General features: G+C 38.6%; 1 protein-coding gene across 2 annotated transcripts in view; it reads left to right on the forward strand.

Annotated features, from left to right (window-relative positions):
• The window catches only part of LOC119732140 (protein kinase C iota type-like), a 48,860-nt gene that overhangs the window by 17,274 nt on the left and 14,113 nt on the right, over positions 1-17,473 (forward strand). The window contains exons 1-5 of one of the 2 annotated variants that reach the window (XM_038205540.1): positions 3,541-4,096; positions 9,647-9,768; positions 10,563-10,652; positions 15,132-15,182; positions 16,014-16,099. In XM_038205540.1, coding sequence (XP_038061468.1) covers positions 9,705-9,768; positions 10,563-10,652; positions 15,132-15,182; positions 16,014-16,099 — 291 coding nt within the window. In that variant the 5' untranslated portion in view covers positions 3,541-4,096; positions 9,647-9,704. Of the gene's footprint in view, positions 1-3,540; positions 4,097-9,646; positions 9,769-10,562; positions 10,653-15,131; positions 15,183-16,013; positions 16,100-17,473 lie in introns of those variants that run through there. The other variant, XM_038205539.1, reaches the window with a different exon arrangement.

Consider the following 17,473-nt stretch of genomic DNA (forward strand, 5'->3'; position numbering starts at 1 on the left):
CCGACCAGCATTGGAAATGTATACAAATATACCATTTTCTTGAAAATGGCTTCACACCAGGTGCCATAATTTTACAGGATGCTTTAGCATGTCATTTACCAACATCCTAGTAAGGTATTTCGTAACAACTTGGTAGTTTTATTTTTCGATGTTTGCAAATGTTGTATTTTCCCTTTAAAGAGAGGTTTTCTTTGTCAATTTTGCTCAATAATGTTATTAAAGATGCTTTAATTCCCTGTGCTGTTCACCTCGAAAATTGTGTGTAATTTTTTCAATTGCTGTTTTCCTAGCAATATAGAGTGATCCACTTTGGAATGAGACATCAAAAAAATCCACCACGTTTAGGTATTGAATTATTTCTTCACAAAATTTGAAATGTTGGCTGCCAGACAATAATTGGGCTCTCGCAGTACTGGTTGACAGTTTGTGCTCAAAACCCCTTTTCAGAGGTTTGTAGACACCCAAAATCAGAATAAAGTAGGGGTGTTTTTTTTTCGTTAAAAAACAAAATATAAATTGAAAATTCGTAGGAGCAAAAAAATTCCCGTTTTTTTGTAAGAGCACAGGGTAGGCCTATCCTCTTTAAAAAAAATTTTTTTTTTTTTTAATTGGAAATTTCCTGAACACTGCAAAATCTTCCACTCTGCCCAACATGATTGACACAATCTTTGAACTCTCAAGCCTCATGTGATGTGAACTGGCTGTACCTTCGTCAGCCCTGCAAAATCCTTTGAAATGATTCCATGGGGTTTTAAAGGGTTGAGGTCTCCAATAAGAAAGCAATCACTATAGAAAAAAATTACTAAAATCTGAAGTTGGTTTGGAAACATGCGGTAATTTAATGAGTTTTAATATTTTTACGTCAAAAGGTTGTTAGAGTTGTTGTCCTCTGCACTTCACAACTTTTCAAGTTTTAGCACCCACACTTCAAATTCTTTTGGGGTAATCTTATCACTTCAAATTCCTGCACAGTTCTTTTTTGTAGTTAAGCAGGAGGCAAGCAGGCAGATTCAGTCACGGTTCATTCCTCTCCACAGTGCTGTTTTTTGTTTACAATGACTTATTTCTGTGTGAGGGGGTCTGCACCGAAATCCGATTGCTCATAGGTCCCACGCCAAGTCAGACAAAATCTCATCCCCAACCAAATAAAGGCCCATTAGACCGTTGCATCATACACGTCCCATAGGTTCGACACCCTGGTTGCGATGCACAGCCCTACCCTGTGCGTTTGCCATTTGTTACCCGAAGGGTTAATAATTACAAACCAGGTTATTGGTGAATTGATTTTTTGTATGAGAAAATAGACGATTTTGAGCAAACAGGATGCACATTCTTCAAGTTTAAGCATATTTCTATCATCTGTTCATGTACATAATGTAATACATTTTTTCTACTTTTCCAGGAAGTCATGTCATTACATTGTGATACAAATTGTTGTTTTTATTAGAAAAGGAAGTTACCTTGTTACAATGTATAAAACTCGGTAACAAAATACAAGCCTCTTTGTCATCAGCACATGAAGCAAATATGATAACTCACTTCAGTGAAAAACAAATATGAATTGATATTCTTGCATTCTTTTTTTTGCTAGGGCCCTTGACTGAACTTCAGATCATAAAGAAAGGAAACCTGATGGATAGGGTTCCCTTCTAATTTGCAAGTTGCCCTCAATCCATTATGCCTGTTTAGGTACAGTACAGGCAAACCTGACACCCTCACAGGCCCCCAACAGTAAATACATGTACTTATTCATATTCTTCTCACGGCCTAGTGGTGTTCATGTCTAGTGAATGCAAAAATATGCGCAATTTGAGAGTATCAGGTGCATGTAGGTAGACGTACATGTCAATACTAAGTATCTTCTTTTTCTTCTGGCAATAAAGAAGCATCTGCCACTGTCAATCTGTATGACTGACCAGCCCAGAGAGTTACAGAAATTGATATGTAACCATATGGGGGGGGGGGGGGAAGAGAGAGAGGGGCTATAATTGTTAGCCAAACACAATGCAATTTACTCTACATGTATCGGCAGGCCTACATGTTATTAACAAAATGAGTGAGACTGAGAAATTCTGATGATGTACATGTACTTGATGTACAATGTACGTACCCTAACATGGCGCGGCCCTATAACATGGTGAACTTTGATTTTTCACCTATGGTGCCTTGCTAAAGCAAAAGTTTCACCTCAAATTTCAAAGTTTTAAGTGAAATTTCATCAACTTCTAAACATTCCCGTTCATAAATCTTCACAACAATGTTCTGGGGAAATTTTGTTTTGACGTGATTTTCCGATATGAAGTGCACAATGAACCCTTTTAAAATGCACCCAAAATTAAGAAAATAATTTTCTGACAAACTTATAGTTGGGTATGTGCATGGAGATATTAATGATTTATCAGAATCTACCAACTTTAAAGAAATTCAGAGGAGATGATAAAGATTTGTCAGAATCTACAAACTTTAAAGAAATTCTTAAATGCGCCACATTAAGGAACACTTGGCCGAATTTGTGCCCAATTTCCCGACGCTACCGTTTTTGACTTTCGTACTAACTTTCGTGACACTGAAATTGTTCACAAAGGTTCATCAGCAAGCATTATTAAGGTAAAAGTATCAGTATTTTAACAGAATGAATTTGAAGTATTTCAACAAAGAGGTTTGACAACACTGCATGAGGAAAGTTGAGGGAAACGTCGAAGTGCGCCTCGTAAGGGGACTCCACTATTTATGGATAACAAAAACCCATCAGATGTCATCTACATACCCTCCTGCTACCGGTATCTGAACAGTCACAGACAGTCAACAAATCAATCCTCTTTCCCTGTCATGCCTTTTACACAGGCTAGTCACCAACAGTCAGATCATATTTCAAGTAAGCACTGTGACTAGTCAAATTCAGTCAACAGACAAAAGCAGGCAAGTGGTAGGCACAGCTGGCTTATCAATCACCTACACACAATTTCAAAGCATACATTAATATACAGTAAACATTCAATACAGAAATTCTCTGGAAATGGCTGCAAGTACAGTATTTATTCTAAAGAAAGAAACTTTGTTGTACAGTCAAGTGTACAATACATTTTATTTTTGGTCAAGCTCTTCCCAATGTACAGTATTTTTTTTTTTTTTAAATGTTGGTATTAGTGTAGTTTCAACTAAGGCAATGTCTTTATTAACTTCAGGTTGAGTTCATCTGGTGACTTCAGTATTTTCATTACTTAGAAAGTGACAACAGAAATCAATACTTCCATGAATATATTATAAGACAAGTTTTAAAATGACAGTCCTAATTCATTTACAGCAATCACTTCCAGAGCCCATGTCTTAATTAACAGCACAATCCATATTTACAATCCCCTTAACAACTTTGCAACATCTGTCATGCCAACCCCGACCCCTTCCTAAAATAAAAAAGAAGACTCTACCAACAATTACTCTGCTATTGATCCTTGTAATTCCCAATCCCAAGCTGATGTCCGGAATTGCAAATTATTGATCACGCTGGGTGCAGAAGCTTTAAATACCCCTCTAGTCGAGCTGAAGCGGTATCAGTTTGCAACTCGGCAGCCCAGGGCAAGGTTCGGTTTCCTCTTTGGTCTCTGTGGCTCCTCGCCCGGTGTTGACTTGGGTTGTTAAGTTGCATTTACCTGGCCTGGCTGACAGAAGATCACAGTTGTCAACTGCGTCGCATTCTCTCACTACCGCACAGCTGCTCTTGAGCTGTTTTTAGTCGGTGCAGTATGGCTGCCATACCCAGGCCCTGCGGCTTACCTTGCGTCTCATTACGCAAGTGTCGGGTCCTGTCACCAGCCAGGGTGAACTGTAACTGTCGGACTGGGGTTGCTTGCCGGTTGTACGGTATCGGCACAGACTTGGACCTGGTCCATGAGAAGTCTAGACCAGCTCTGCGGCGCAGAACAGTTGCTGTTTTCCTCCTCACCGGCAGACTTGACGGTCTGGTATGAAGGGGGGACTCGGGCATCCGGACACAGGAGACTGAGATGGGGGCTGGTTTGGTAGACGGAGTAACATTGATGATGATGTCAAGACTTGGCATTACCTGATATGAACAGGCGAGATGCAGAGGATGCAGGTTAGTTTTAGCTGTTGGGTTGTCTTTGGTGAACTTTAGTGGTCCTGTTCTGTTGTTTCATATGTATCGTCCCAAATCAATCATGCGTACTGGTTAAGGCAAAGTCATGTGAGAGCAGAGACTGAAATTTCCCCAAAAAATGCCATAAATTTGTACATGTATTAAAATGTACGCCACCTTCAGGTCTTGCTACAAAATGTACATGTAAGGTACATGTACTATTAGTTTCCTCATTAAAATAGGCTACATTTGTAACTTTCTGCAAGTACATGTACCCGTATGCTTGACATTTTCTTCCCTGCCAAAATTATTTGTAACATTTTTACAAAGAAAATATTGCTTGTTTTGAGGAACACTTTCTCGTCTCACATTTTCTAGGTAGTGAGAGAGGAAAATTATCTTGATGCAGGAAATTTTTTTTTAATTTAAGAAAACCATTTTTTGTGCAGTGAGTTAGTCTCTGTTTTGAACAACTGTGTTCACATTATAGTTATACAGGCATGCAATTTTTCCTCGGATCCGCTGATTTCCTCGTTTTTTACTTCTCGTGACTGCCATTACATACTGTATTGAAAAACATGTACTGTACAAAGTCTTGTGTGGTTTGGAGTTTCCTTGTATTTTCTAAATTCTCAGTTGCTTGCCTGATTATACGATATTGGTTAAACATACTTAGAATATGGAGATACATGTAAAGTGATTCAGGGGAAATGTTTTATTTAAAACACTGAAAAGCAAGCTCGCGTACGGACAGTTTCAGGATTGCAAGATTTAAAGGAGGAACTGATGCCCATGATGATGTGATGGAATGCATCATGCTCATAGTGCACTGCCCCTTTAAGCTGTATCTGTCGTTATCAATGATTTGGGCAGGACTAAACATCCACGCGTACATGGTGCGCAGAGCTCCACTATGCCTCTTGCGCTCATGCACCCTACTCTAAAAATTCCCCGAAATTCCTCACAATTTGTCGGCCACGCGGAAGGAATCTTTTTGCCCGGTCTCCTACTGGGCCCCGTGCCATGGATATCAGAGTGGCACCCTGCTTGGATGCAATACCAGGCATGCCAGGTTCTGTCGTGTCCTTTTGCTTATGCATGGTTGCGGGCCATCAGGGCCCACTCATCTCCATTTTTAGGCAATAGAACAAAATGAAACACAGCATTGCAAGAAGTCAATTATTTGAAGATATTGCTAATAATTAACAGAAGTTTTGAGTAGTCAACAGTTCCTTCCAAGTTTTTAATTTACTTTTGTTGAGAACGTTGCACATTGAAATCAGCTCAGTTCACCTTGGCATAAACACTCACAGAGTTCTGCATATTTTGACAACTTCTAAATATTGTTTGAGAAGGAAAGCAAAGTATTCCACTGTCACAACAAAAAATTTACTAAAATGGATATTTGAGCAAATTGGAGAGGGGTAATTTCAAGAATGTCTGTTGTAGACCCTACTTCATGTAGCATTGTTAACATTTCTCCAGCCTACTTGAACATGCACAAACATATGTACGCCTGTTTGTATTAAGTTGTACAAAAGTATGTTGGTTCATGTATGTCACTCTAAAATTTGTGAAAAGTCTGTAACTTACAACATTTTGTGTAGATGAAATTTTCATATTAAAGATAACATTTGCTTTGGGGTGATGTAAATCATTATATAAAAAAAAATATTTGGCTTTTCATTTGTCAGTCACTGACATTTTTTATAAACAATATATTCAGTGTTTTCCAAGTCAGAAAACATTGCACAAACTACTCGGGTGAGAATTTGAGACTTGCTTATCGTGTCAGAAAAAAATGGAAGTTTCTCACCAAATTCATCCATTGTAAATCAGCTAATGTCAAAAAAGAACAGCAGAAATGTGTTCAGGTTTTAACATAAGTAGGTTGTTGAAAAGTCTTTTATTAGTAAGACAGATAACATGAATGCGCTGTTACAACTGAAGCGTTCCTTTTTTATGGTTAAACCTTGCTGATAACATTTCTAGGAGTGGGTCATAAAAATTGGGTCAATTGCGTAACCGAAGCAGAAGTATTTTTGGTTTTATGCCTATTAGTTCAAGTGATGTTTGGTAAGATACGGTAGTTAAGCTAGTGAGATCCTGTCTTGAGGCTGAAGGATAGGTGTTTTGGATCTGTGCCGTGTTTTCTTTAAATCCGTCAAGTTTCTAGCCATTGATATGATTGCGATCTGCGTCCAAATGTTATGAAGTTAATATTAAAGGGAATATACAACATTTGCAAACATCGAAAAAACAAAATACCAAATTTTTACGAAATACCTTACTAGGATGTTGGTAAATTATGGTCTTAAGCATCTTGTAAATTTTATTGTATTTTATTGTAAATTTCCAACGCTGGTCGGCCAACCACCGTTGGAAAAACCTAACTATTTTTCAACTACTGCTCCAAATTTACCATTTTTTCAGTCCAAATTTTGTTTGCTATTGGTTACATGTTCATGACCAGGGGCAGGCCAGCTAGACTGGTTCCCTTACCTTACAGTTTTCCGGCATCTATGAATTGATCCATATCATCTTTAGTGGAGTCAGGGAACCAGACTACTTGAACATTTTTGTTTTTCTTGGTTTTTCCAGCATTTTCGAACACAAAACTTCAAACATGTCAGTGTAACAATATTTTATCTATTATACTAACCCTTCAAAATAGTTCATTTCTGAAAATTACAGCAAAAGCCAATGATGTACAATATCAAGTGTGAACGCACACACACACACAGCCAAAAACACACACAAAAAAACATGCCAATAGAACAAAATATTCTCTGACAGAAGTAAATTAACCCTCACCTCCCTGAATCTATCAAAATCCATACCCCTGTCTAGGAGTATTTTGGCAGATTCAGGATACCTCCATATTGAAAACTGTGGGATTTTGATGGACTGAGGATTGTAAACCTAGCAGTACTGCAGGATTTTGATAGATTCAGGACACCTCCATATACTGAGCAGGTACCAACTCCAACATTTTTGGTGTGACATGATTGGTGGATTTTGGCAGATTCAGGATACTTTCTAGTAAAGATACCCAAAGGGTTAGGGTTGAACAATATTATTTTACATGTATGCAGATGAACCATTCATTTGGATGCCATTAGTATGCAGTCCATTATTTTATCGGCTTCTAGTTTAGTCTTGTGATCGTGATGTACATGTACATCCATGCTCATCAGAGTCATGCAATTCTGATGGTGACAAGAGCTGCCCATCATTAATTAATGAATGCACTTTTGTCCCAAGAAGATTGCCTCATTAATTATGCAGATGTCATTGTTTTAATGAGCTGTCATGCAGCAGATAAATAGCCCTGTGTGTGAAACAAATGGAGCAGGTGCGATGAAGATTGCATATATCTTAAAGGGGCTGTCGTGTCATGAGTGTAATGTTCTGTAGTGAGCCCTCTTTTGGCCAAGGCACTAGGGATATGTTACAGATTAATACATGTACACTGCCCTGTTTTAAAGATATTTACAAAATCTTACAGCATCTGAGACTCATAAGTTTCTAACTTGAGTGGTGCCCTAACCCTCAATATTTGTGAGGCGTTCGGGCAAAAATAAATGGAACTGGGCACAGGCCATAGTGGAGAAAAATATCTTTTTTAAATAGTGGAGGGAAAAAAGCTTTTCAGATTTATTTATAATTGTAACCTTTGATATGTCTACTACACATATTGAAAAGAACTAGTATAAAACTCATGGAATAAAAGTGATTTTAAGGAAAAACAATTGGCTTATTTAAAAACTATAGAGGCCATTTTCTCAATAGTTTACTTTGTTTTTAAATGTCAATCATTGCGAACATTAAACAGCAGAGCTTGTCAACAGAATGTCTAATTGGAGTGCAAAAAAGAGAGAATTTTATTCTCTTTCCTAATACCCACAAACCCTTATTTCGACCTCTGCCCGGTTCTCTCTCATTTTCCAAAGAATGCCTCACATTTAATTTACAACATGCAAAAGTGATACACTCCACAATCAAACAAAACAGAAAACTCAAAAGATGCAAAAAGCACACAATGTGTATTTGAATGCAGGAAGGGAGGTATCACCCATGTTGTCCTTCGTTTAAGCATCCCATCTGATTGTAATTTCTTGAGGCACGAGGCGTCTGCAATTTGCATCATCCACACCACCTTGTCACCTCTTGCCTCATCTGGTATCTTGCGTTGCAGTTTCATTTCCCACTTGTGTTAAATATGGACGGGGTGATTCCATTTGATCTACCCTGTCCTCGTATGAATACATACATCTACGTACGTCTAGTTCATCATATGCTGTTGTGATGAGATCTTCTTTGATGCTGGACTAGTTTGGCCTTACATGTATTTGAGATTCTGTTTGGGCAGTCACTCAAATTTGAAACATTAGTTACACTGTAACCTACCTGTACTGTGCATTTACATGTAGGCATCCCAGAGCATTATCATCTCTGAACCGGGCCCAATTTCACGGCGCTGCTAAGCACAAAAATTTGCTTAGCACAAAAAAAGTCTGGCTTATTAAATGCAGGTTACCAGCCAAAACTCCATGTGATTTTCATGCTTAGCAAACAACAGCTGAATACTAATCACGAGCAATATACATCACATGGAGTTTTGGCCGGTAACCTGTTTTATAAGCCAGACTGTTTTGTGTTAAGCAAATTTTTGTGCTTAGCAGCGCCGTGAAATTGGCCCCTGGCCAAATTCCAAAGCCCACGTGGACTAGGTTGAAGAGGCACTCCTTGATGGATGCAGAACCTGTTTAACCCTAACCTTCCCAAATCCTCCAAAATGCTCTTTGCAAACTGGATGATTTTGAAGGATTTAGGATATGACAAAAATATGTGGCTGATTTGGGAGGATGCCTGTGTCAAGGTCTTGAGCCAGACCTTGTGTTGTGTATGCTCGGTCGTGCATACATTTAGGCCTAGATATACTTGAAATCCTCCGCACTGCTCCAGGATGTGGCTGGGTCTGCCTCAACATATCGACAGTGATTGTCGGAGGATTCAGCAGGATTGAGGCAGTGGTCACCCAATAAGGACCACATTCAAGAAATAACTGAGGATTTTGGAGGATTGAGGCTGAATGCAATTTTTACATGGAGGCAGTTGGAGGATTTTGCAGGATTGAGGTTGCATCCTAGCAAAAATGCCAAGGAAGTTAGGAACAATGGAAAACTTTTGTGAAGCAGTTGCCTCACTAGTAGCATTGTGTGATCAGAACTTGAGAAAACTTCAGGCAGTTGTACATCCTGTTTGTTCATGTACATGTATGTGTGAGATGGCTCGACTGCTTCAGTTTTACAAGTTGAATAGAATGTTTGACTCATCGCTGATGATGGCTTTCAATTTTGATTCAGTCTGAAAGATCTGTTTTAAAGATGGCGGACTCCAAAATTATGGGAACAAGGCTCCGCCCGGCTTACTATTCTTGTTTTCAAAATACATTAGCACTGGCATTTTTATCAGATGACAGTGGCAGTTTTGTCCACATGTACATCATCTTAATTTGCTGGTTTTGGTTTTTTGTCTTGTTTTCAGAGATATCCTGTGCATCACCATCGACCAGGACGTCACCCTGGAGGATCTGTCTGCTGATATGAGGGACATCTGCAGCTTTGATGAAGACAAATGCTTCACCATGAAATGGGTGGATGAAGAGGGTAAGTCCCAGTGTTGTAGGCAGCAAGTCCTCAAAAGTCAAACACAAGTCCTCATGAGTCAAACACTTGTCCTCACAAGTCCCTCACAAGTCCTCGAAAGTCCAACACAAGTCCTCACAAGACAAACACAAGTCCTCACGAGTCAAACACTAGTCCTCACAAGTCCTTCACAAGTCCTCAAAAGTCCAACACATGTCCTCGACAAACACAAGTCCTCACGAGTCAAACACAAGTCCTCACGAGTCAAACAAAAGTCCTCACAAGTCAAACACAAGTCCTAAAAAGTCCAACACAAGTCCTCATGAGTCCTCAAAAGTCCAACACATGTCCTCACAAGACAAACACAAGTCCTCACGAGTCAAACACAAGTCCTCACAAAGCCTCACAAATCAAATACAAGTCCTCACAAGTCAAACATGTCCCCACAAGTCCCTCACAAGCCGAACACAAGTTAAACACAAGTTAAGCACATGTCCTCAGAAGTCAAACACAAGTCCCCACAAGCCAAGCACAAGCTTAACACAAGCCCTTCACAAGTTCATAAGTCCTCACAAGTCAAACACAAGTCCTCACAAGTCAAACACAAGTCCTCACAAGTCAATCACAAGTCCTCACAAGTCAAACACAAGTCCAATACAAGTCCCCACAAGTCCTAGAAGGCCTCACATGTTCATCACAAGTCCTCACAAGTCCATCACAAGCCCTAAAGTCTTAAGTCAAATCACAAGCTATTCAACCTTTTAAGATTATACACAATTATATATTATTTCCCTTCACTGTTTTTCTCTTTTCAGGGGATCCGTGTACAATCTCATCTCAAGAAGAGTTGGAGGAGGCCATAAGACTGTATGAGGTCAACAAAGACTCTAATATTACAATTCATAGTAAGTGAACTGGAAACCGTTTTCTTTGATTTCATCCAGGTTTTCAAGGGTTTTTCCTTCAGTTTTTCCATTGTTCTTAAACTAACATACTTGATGCTCTCTCTCTCTCTCCCCTCAATTTTATCACCATAATTCTCATCTGTATCACTCCCATCGTTATTTTCATTTCATAACAACCAGTTTCTTCATCACGATCTTTGTCATCTTCATCACCATCTTTGTCATCTTCAGCACGATCTTTGTCACCTTCATCATGATCTTTGTCATCGTCATCATGATCTTTCTGATCTTCATCATGATCTTTCTCATCTCAGTAACAATCTTTCTCATCTTCACACCATCTTTCTCATCTTCATCATCATCTTTCTCATCTTTATCAGCATCTTCCTCAGCTTCATCAGCATCTTCCTCAGTTTCATCACCATTTTTCTCATTTTCATCACCATCTTTATCATCTTCATCACCATCTTCCTCATCTTCATCACCATTTTTCTCATTTTCATCACCATCTTTTTCATCTTCATCACCAACTTTGTCATCTTCACCTTCCTCACTTCTATTACCATCTTCCTCAACTTCATCACCATCTTTCTCATCTTCATCACCATCTTTTTCATCTTCATCACCAACTTTGTCATCTTCATCTTCCTCACTTCCATTACCATCTTCCTCATCTTCATCACCATCTTTCTCATCTTCATCACCATCTTTCTCATCTTCATCACCATCTTTCTCACCTGCATCGACACCTTTCTCATCTTCATCGCCATCTTTCTCATCTTCATCACCATCTTTCTCATCTTCATCACCATCTTTCTCATCTTCATCACCATCTTTCTCACCTTCATCACCATCTTTCTCATCTTCATTGCCATCTTCCTCATCTTCATCCCCATCTTTCTCATCTTCATCCCCATCTTCTCACCTTCATCACCACTTTCCTCGTCTTCATCCCCATCTTTCTCATCTTCATCACCATCTTTCTCATCTTCATCACCATCTTTCTCATCTTCATCACCATCTTTCTCACCTTCATCACCATCTTTCTCATCTTCATCTTTCTCATCTCCATCGCCAACTTTCTCATCTCCATCGCCATCTTTCTCATCTTTATCACCATCTTTCTCATCTTCATCACCATCTTTTTTAATCTTCATCACCATCTTTCTCATCTTCATCACCATCTTTCTCATCTTCATCGCCATCTTTCCCATCTTCATCACCATCTTTCTCACCTTCATCACCATCTTTCTCATCTTCTTCACCACCTTTCTCATCTTCATCGTCACCTTTTCCATCTTCATAACCATCTTTCTCACCTACATTACCATCTTCCTCATCTTCCTCATCTTCCTCATTATCTTCTTCATCACCATCTTTCTCACCTTCATCGTCACCTTTGTCGTCACCTTTGTCGTCTTCATCACCATCTTTCTCACCTTAATCACCATCTTTCTCATCTTCATCGCCACCTTTGTCATCTTCATAACCATCTTTCTCACCTTCATCACCATCTTTCTCATCTTCATCGCCACCTTTGTCATCTTCATAACCATCTTTCTCATCGGCATCACCATCTTCCTAGTCTTCATAACCATCATCCTCATCTATATATTCATCATCTTCATATTCACCTTCCTCACAATCTTCCTCATGTGCGTATTCATCTTCCTCACCTTCATCACCATTTTCCTCCTCTTCCTTATCGTTCCTTTTCATCACCACTCTATCCTTTCATCACCATTTCATCACTTTCCTTCTTTGCCATCCTCATCTTCATCACTATCTTCTTCATTTTCAGTGCCATCTTCTTCACCATTCTATTTTTTTATTATCATTCTCATCAATATTACCATCTTACCTTTCTTCGTTGCAATCTTCAACTTTATCACTATCTCATTCTTCATCTTCAGTGTCATCTTCATATTCATCAACAGTCTTATTTTTGTCGGTATCCTTACCTTCCTCTTCACAATCATCATCCTCATCTCGTTTGCCATCACTGTCTGCATTACTGTCATTCACTTCATCATCATTCTAGCCATTTCTCATTCCTGGGTTTGTGGTTTATGCATTTTTATTAAATTTCATACATTGCTTTTAACTGATCTTTTCAGAGTTTCCTTAAATAAACACAATGACATGTACATCTTTAAGATTTGATTTGAGTTCAGGAAGTAATATTTTGCAGTCTATTTCTGGATAAAATCTGTGCATTTTAAATCAAGGAATCCTGAGCTAATTATCTTATCTTCGACTTGTCTGAGTCATGTTTGGTCGTCCCAAGGCGTTCTTGTTAGCCTCATATATGCCCAGTCCAGTCATGTCCCAAATCCTGCATGATGATCATCATCGCAGTCACTGATCAGTTTTAAAGGAAGAGTACATCAGTTTTTTTTCGTTGGAAGCAACAAAAGTGCTCAAAATCTAAAGACAGGTGTTTAACAACCAACCTGATGACGTTTTAGCTCAGTGAATGCTGTAAATTCTGAGCAAACAATATTCTAGGATCTCGATTCCAATTCAAAAGTTGCCGAGTCATGTTTTGAATTGCGCCCGAAATCAGCGTCCGGGACACGTTCTCATTCAGCCGATTGCCGCTAAGCGATGTTACGCACTGAACTGATGAATTATAGTAACAGCACGCGTGTGTGCATCGTGTCCACGCTTGCGCGCACCCATTCACACTATTCGCCAAATTAAAAACGAACTGCTTACAGAAATTTCCAAAAATGCTTCTTTAGACGCATCTTTGGAAATGACTTTTTTAAATTGTTTTCATCAAAATGACAGCATGCCAGAAAGAATAATTTCTCATGCAGGTCAGTGTCATAAATATCTTTAAACCAAGTATGCTTTTCAACAGTAATTTTGTCAGTTACTTTTGTGGATAGCTTCAAATTATGTACTCTACCTTTAATCTTTCAGTATTGCAAATGCAGTTCACTGTTTATAGCTCCATGACTGGACCCATCTTTCTAGTGTTTTTTGCACAGTTCTAGTTCCCATGGGTTGTATTAGAACGCCTCTACATTTTGTGAAGTGGGCTGTGTAGGAGTTTTATGATGGGCTTCGATTGTTTTTGATCACACTTTGCTTGGACTATTAGAGTGTGTTTGTTCTGCTGACTTTGCTCTGCTCGAAAAAAGATATGAAATTTTTATGAATGATTTATAAGTGCTTGAGGAGAAACAAATGTGCGCATAAAATCAGGAAATACGTGCACATACTAGTAATACGTTCTCTGTACATGTACATGTACATTTACAGTGCATGTATACATATATTTCTGCAATATTTTTACAAGCCTTTAAAGGGTGTTTGCGATGAAATTTTCTTAGGAATACATTTTGTGCAACTTTCTACTCTTAAACATGCTTAATGTATGAATCTTATTTGACATCCCTTTTTGGTTAATTTTATTGAAAAGTTCAATTCTTAAAACATTGAAAAGTTCCATGCTTTTCTGGACAACTGAGGGCGCTGTTGCTGTGATGTCATTTCAGGAAGACACTGTTCAGTTTAGGGGTTTTCTGTTCAAATTCCAAGCCCAAAATATGCTCATTGAAAAAAATTTGTGAGAAACGGTTGCTAATTAGCTGACACAACAACGAATCACCAATGAAAGGAAAATTTATGACAGCAAAATATCCAAAATTCTAGAAAATTGCTGAAATAGCTATAACATTTTAGGTTTCTGTCAGAATGACATTACAGTTTTGCTCATGAAACGTGCAATAGCCTAAACAAAAAAGGCACCGAAATACCCTTCCAAATGGCGAAACAAAAATTTAACACAAAGGTTAAACGAAACACAGAGGTGCATTGTCACTCCCCTACCCGTCCTACCCCTACCCGTCCTACCCCCAAATAAATTGAGATTTGATTCTGAAAAAATAAAAATCCACAAAGTCCGACACTCAAACAGATTAGGGAAGTCAACCCATGAGATATTAAAAACAAATTTAATTTTAGCATTTAAATTGTGTCTAATTTTAACTCTGGATGTACTTGTGGTTAGATTGTCTCCTTTCCTTCCCCCTTCTGCACCTCAATGACTCCTGAATATACAAGCAAACTATTTTTATCCTCGTAGCAGCAGACGATGTATCATAGCATGATTCAATATGACAAGACCTGAAGCGTCATGTATAATCAACCACCTTACGGACGGACGATGACTTGTCTTAATTCACACTCGGCTTGGCCTACGATCACATGCAGCCTCCCCCCCCCCCCCTTTGGGTAAAGATTTGGTTCAATCCTTGAACAGCCAAAACAAAATCCACTAAAATATTTGCTCAAAAAGCTGCTATGTTTTATGTCCTCGCTTGCTGATTGTGAAATATTTCTAGCCCCTTTTTCTTTCTTGCGATTACCCTTTGTTTTGTAGAAGAATGGGCGATACCATTTCTGCTGAGAGGGATGTTAAGGTTGACGATGTTTTAACACTTTTTCCTAATTGGGTTTTTTGTTCAGTCTTTCCTTCAGTGCCGGAGCAGCCCGGGATGCCATGCCCTGGAGAGGACAGTAAGTAAAATATTCTTCCGTTTCGGTTTTTAAGATTTTCTCAAAAGAATGTCGGCAGTTCATATTGGTACGATGCGAAATCATATAGATCAAACCTGATATACAGGGTGAGTTAAAAAAAAAAAAAAAAAAAATGTCGGGACTATTGTTTTAGTGAAGTTCTGCATGTAGCACTTTCAAAATCTAGGATATGAAAGCCCAATTCATAAGCTTTCTTTTAGTACAAGAATCATTCAAATCACTCATGTACTTTTCAAGTAACGGAATTTCAAACACGACCACAGTTTTAAAGTTCTGTCCACAGATCACAAAAAAGGTGTGCGTTCTTTCAGCAAAAGAAACAATTCACACACATCCCTATGTGATTTGTTTTCATTTTGCTGCAAGAAAACATAGCCTACCTTTTTGTGTTCCGTGGACAGAACTTTAAAACGGTGGTTGTGTTTAAAATTCTGTAACTTGAAAAATTACATGAGTTATTTGAATGATTCTTGTACTAAAAGAAAGCTGATGATTTGGGCTTTCATATCCTAGATTTTGAAAGTGCTACATGCAGAACTTCACTAAAGCAATGGTCCCGACATTTGGGTTTCGCTTTTTTTGACTCGCCCTGTATAGATCAAATTTAAACACAATGTACAGTTCTGTGTGTATTTTACTGCAGCGTTTTTGAACAACTTACTTAACTGCATGTAACTTTACCAAAAAGTTCACCAATGTGTCTTATTGATGAAAATTTGATTAAAAAAATACCAAATTGTATAGCAGTTTCAAAGAAAGTTTAATGCAAATGTTGTGTCTATCATTTATTTGTTTATTTTTTTTGTGTAGGAAACATTTACAGGCGTGGAGCCAGGCGATGGCGTAAACTCTACAAAATTAATGGCCACACTTTCTCTGCCAAGAGGTTCAGCAGGGTAGGTACAAATTTCTGAAAGTTTGTCAAATTTATTTTTAAAAAAAATTCCAACTTAAATGTTTATAAATCAATCAATTAGTGGAATTATCAGTGGTAAGCTATTGGAAGTGTTTTGTTTAACCCTCCTGCTATTTAAACAGTCACAGACAGTCAAAATTCAATTCCACTTTCCCTGCTATACTTTTAACAAAGGCTAGTCACCAGCAGTCAGATCATATGTCAAGCAAGCACTGTGACTAGTCAAACTGGGTCAACAGACAAAGCAGGCAAGATGTGGTCACAGCTATTTTATCACTCACCCGAAGTCAAAGCATAGCTGTATCAAGTTACTTAAAACAGTCCCAGCCAGTCAATCCTGCTTAAAGCCTGGTTCATACTTCACGCGAAAGCGAAAGCGAAAGCAAAGCGAAATTCGTGACGTCAACAATACATTCGAAGCGCGTCCACCATTGTTGGCGACATGAATTTCGCCTCGCCATGCTTTCGCGTGAAGTATGAACCGGGCTTTATGCAGGCTGGGAATTCTTAACAGTTGAAAACACTCACTTGTTTGATTTTGACTGAAAGGACTACTTGGCACAGAATGTATGTTTGCATAGGAGGATTAAACAAAGAAAAAGTGTGTTTGTTTTTAAAGTTACCGTCACAATAGTTGGACAACCTTGTTTAGGAGAAAACAGGTAGCACTTTATGGTCATAATTGGTTTTTGAGGGTAGGGACCTGGCAATTAAGGTTGGCCTCTTCTAAATACTGTTTGTTCACCTTGCCTGTTGGATGGAAAGGAAATTGTGTCATACATGTATGCATGTCTACTTATAGTATTCGTATCCTGCCCACACCAACCCTTGTTGCTTTCATTGCGTCATTAGAAGGCTTGGTCAGAGCAAAACATGTTGACAATGATCTGGTTTCCTGTCGTAAGGATTGAGAAATAACCTCATGAAAAAGAAAGTAGTTTGGGGGATGGTGTTACATACATGTACAGCTCATTTCTGGATATGAAACTTGAATCGGCGAGGCGGATTTCTTTTGCCATTTGGGAATGTGCTCACTGTAACCTTCGAGTGTGCTGCATGACGATTCATTGATGTATAGTTTTGATTGTAATACGTACTCTACATGAAATTGTACATGTATGTGCAATCGGCGTTTGGACTGTGCTTTTCTAATGGTGAAATCATATGCTTCGAGACGTTACAATGGACCCACTAGAAACAGACCATACAGACGTAGGTAATTGTCTTGCTTATGGACACATTCATATTCTTTTGATGGAAATTGTGCATTCCTAATGCAAACAAGCAGTTTTGCTAGTGTACTCCCCATTGGATCACACTGTTCCTTAATAAGTGTGTGCAAAGACAAACATTA

The sequence above is a fragment of the Patiria miniata genome, unplaced genomic scaffold (genome assembly GCF_015706575.1).
Source record: "Patiria miniata isolate m_02_andy unplaced genomic scaffold, ASM1570657v1 HiC_scaffold_24, whole genome shotgun sequence".
NCBI classification, from domain to species: Eukaryota; Metazoa; Echinodermata; class Asteroidea; order Valvatida; family Asterinidae; genus Patiria; species Patiria miniata.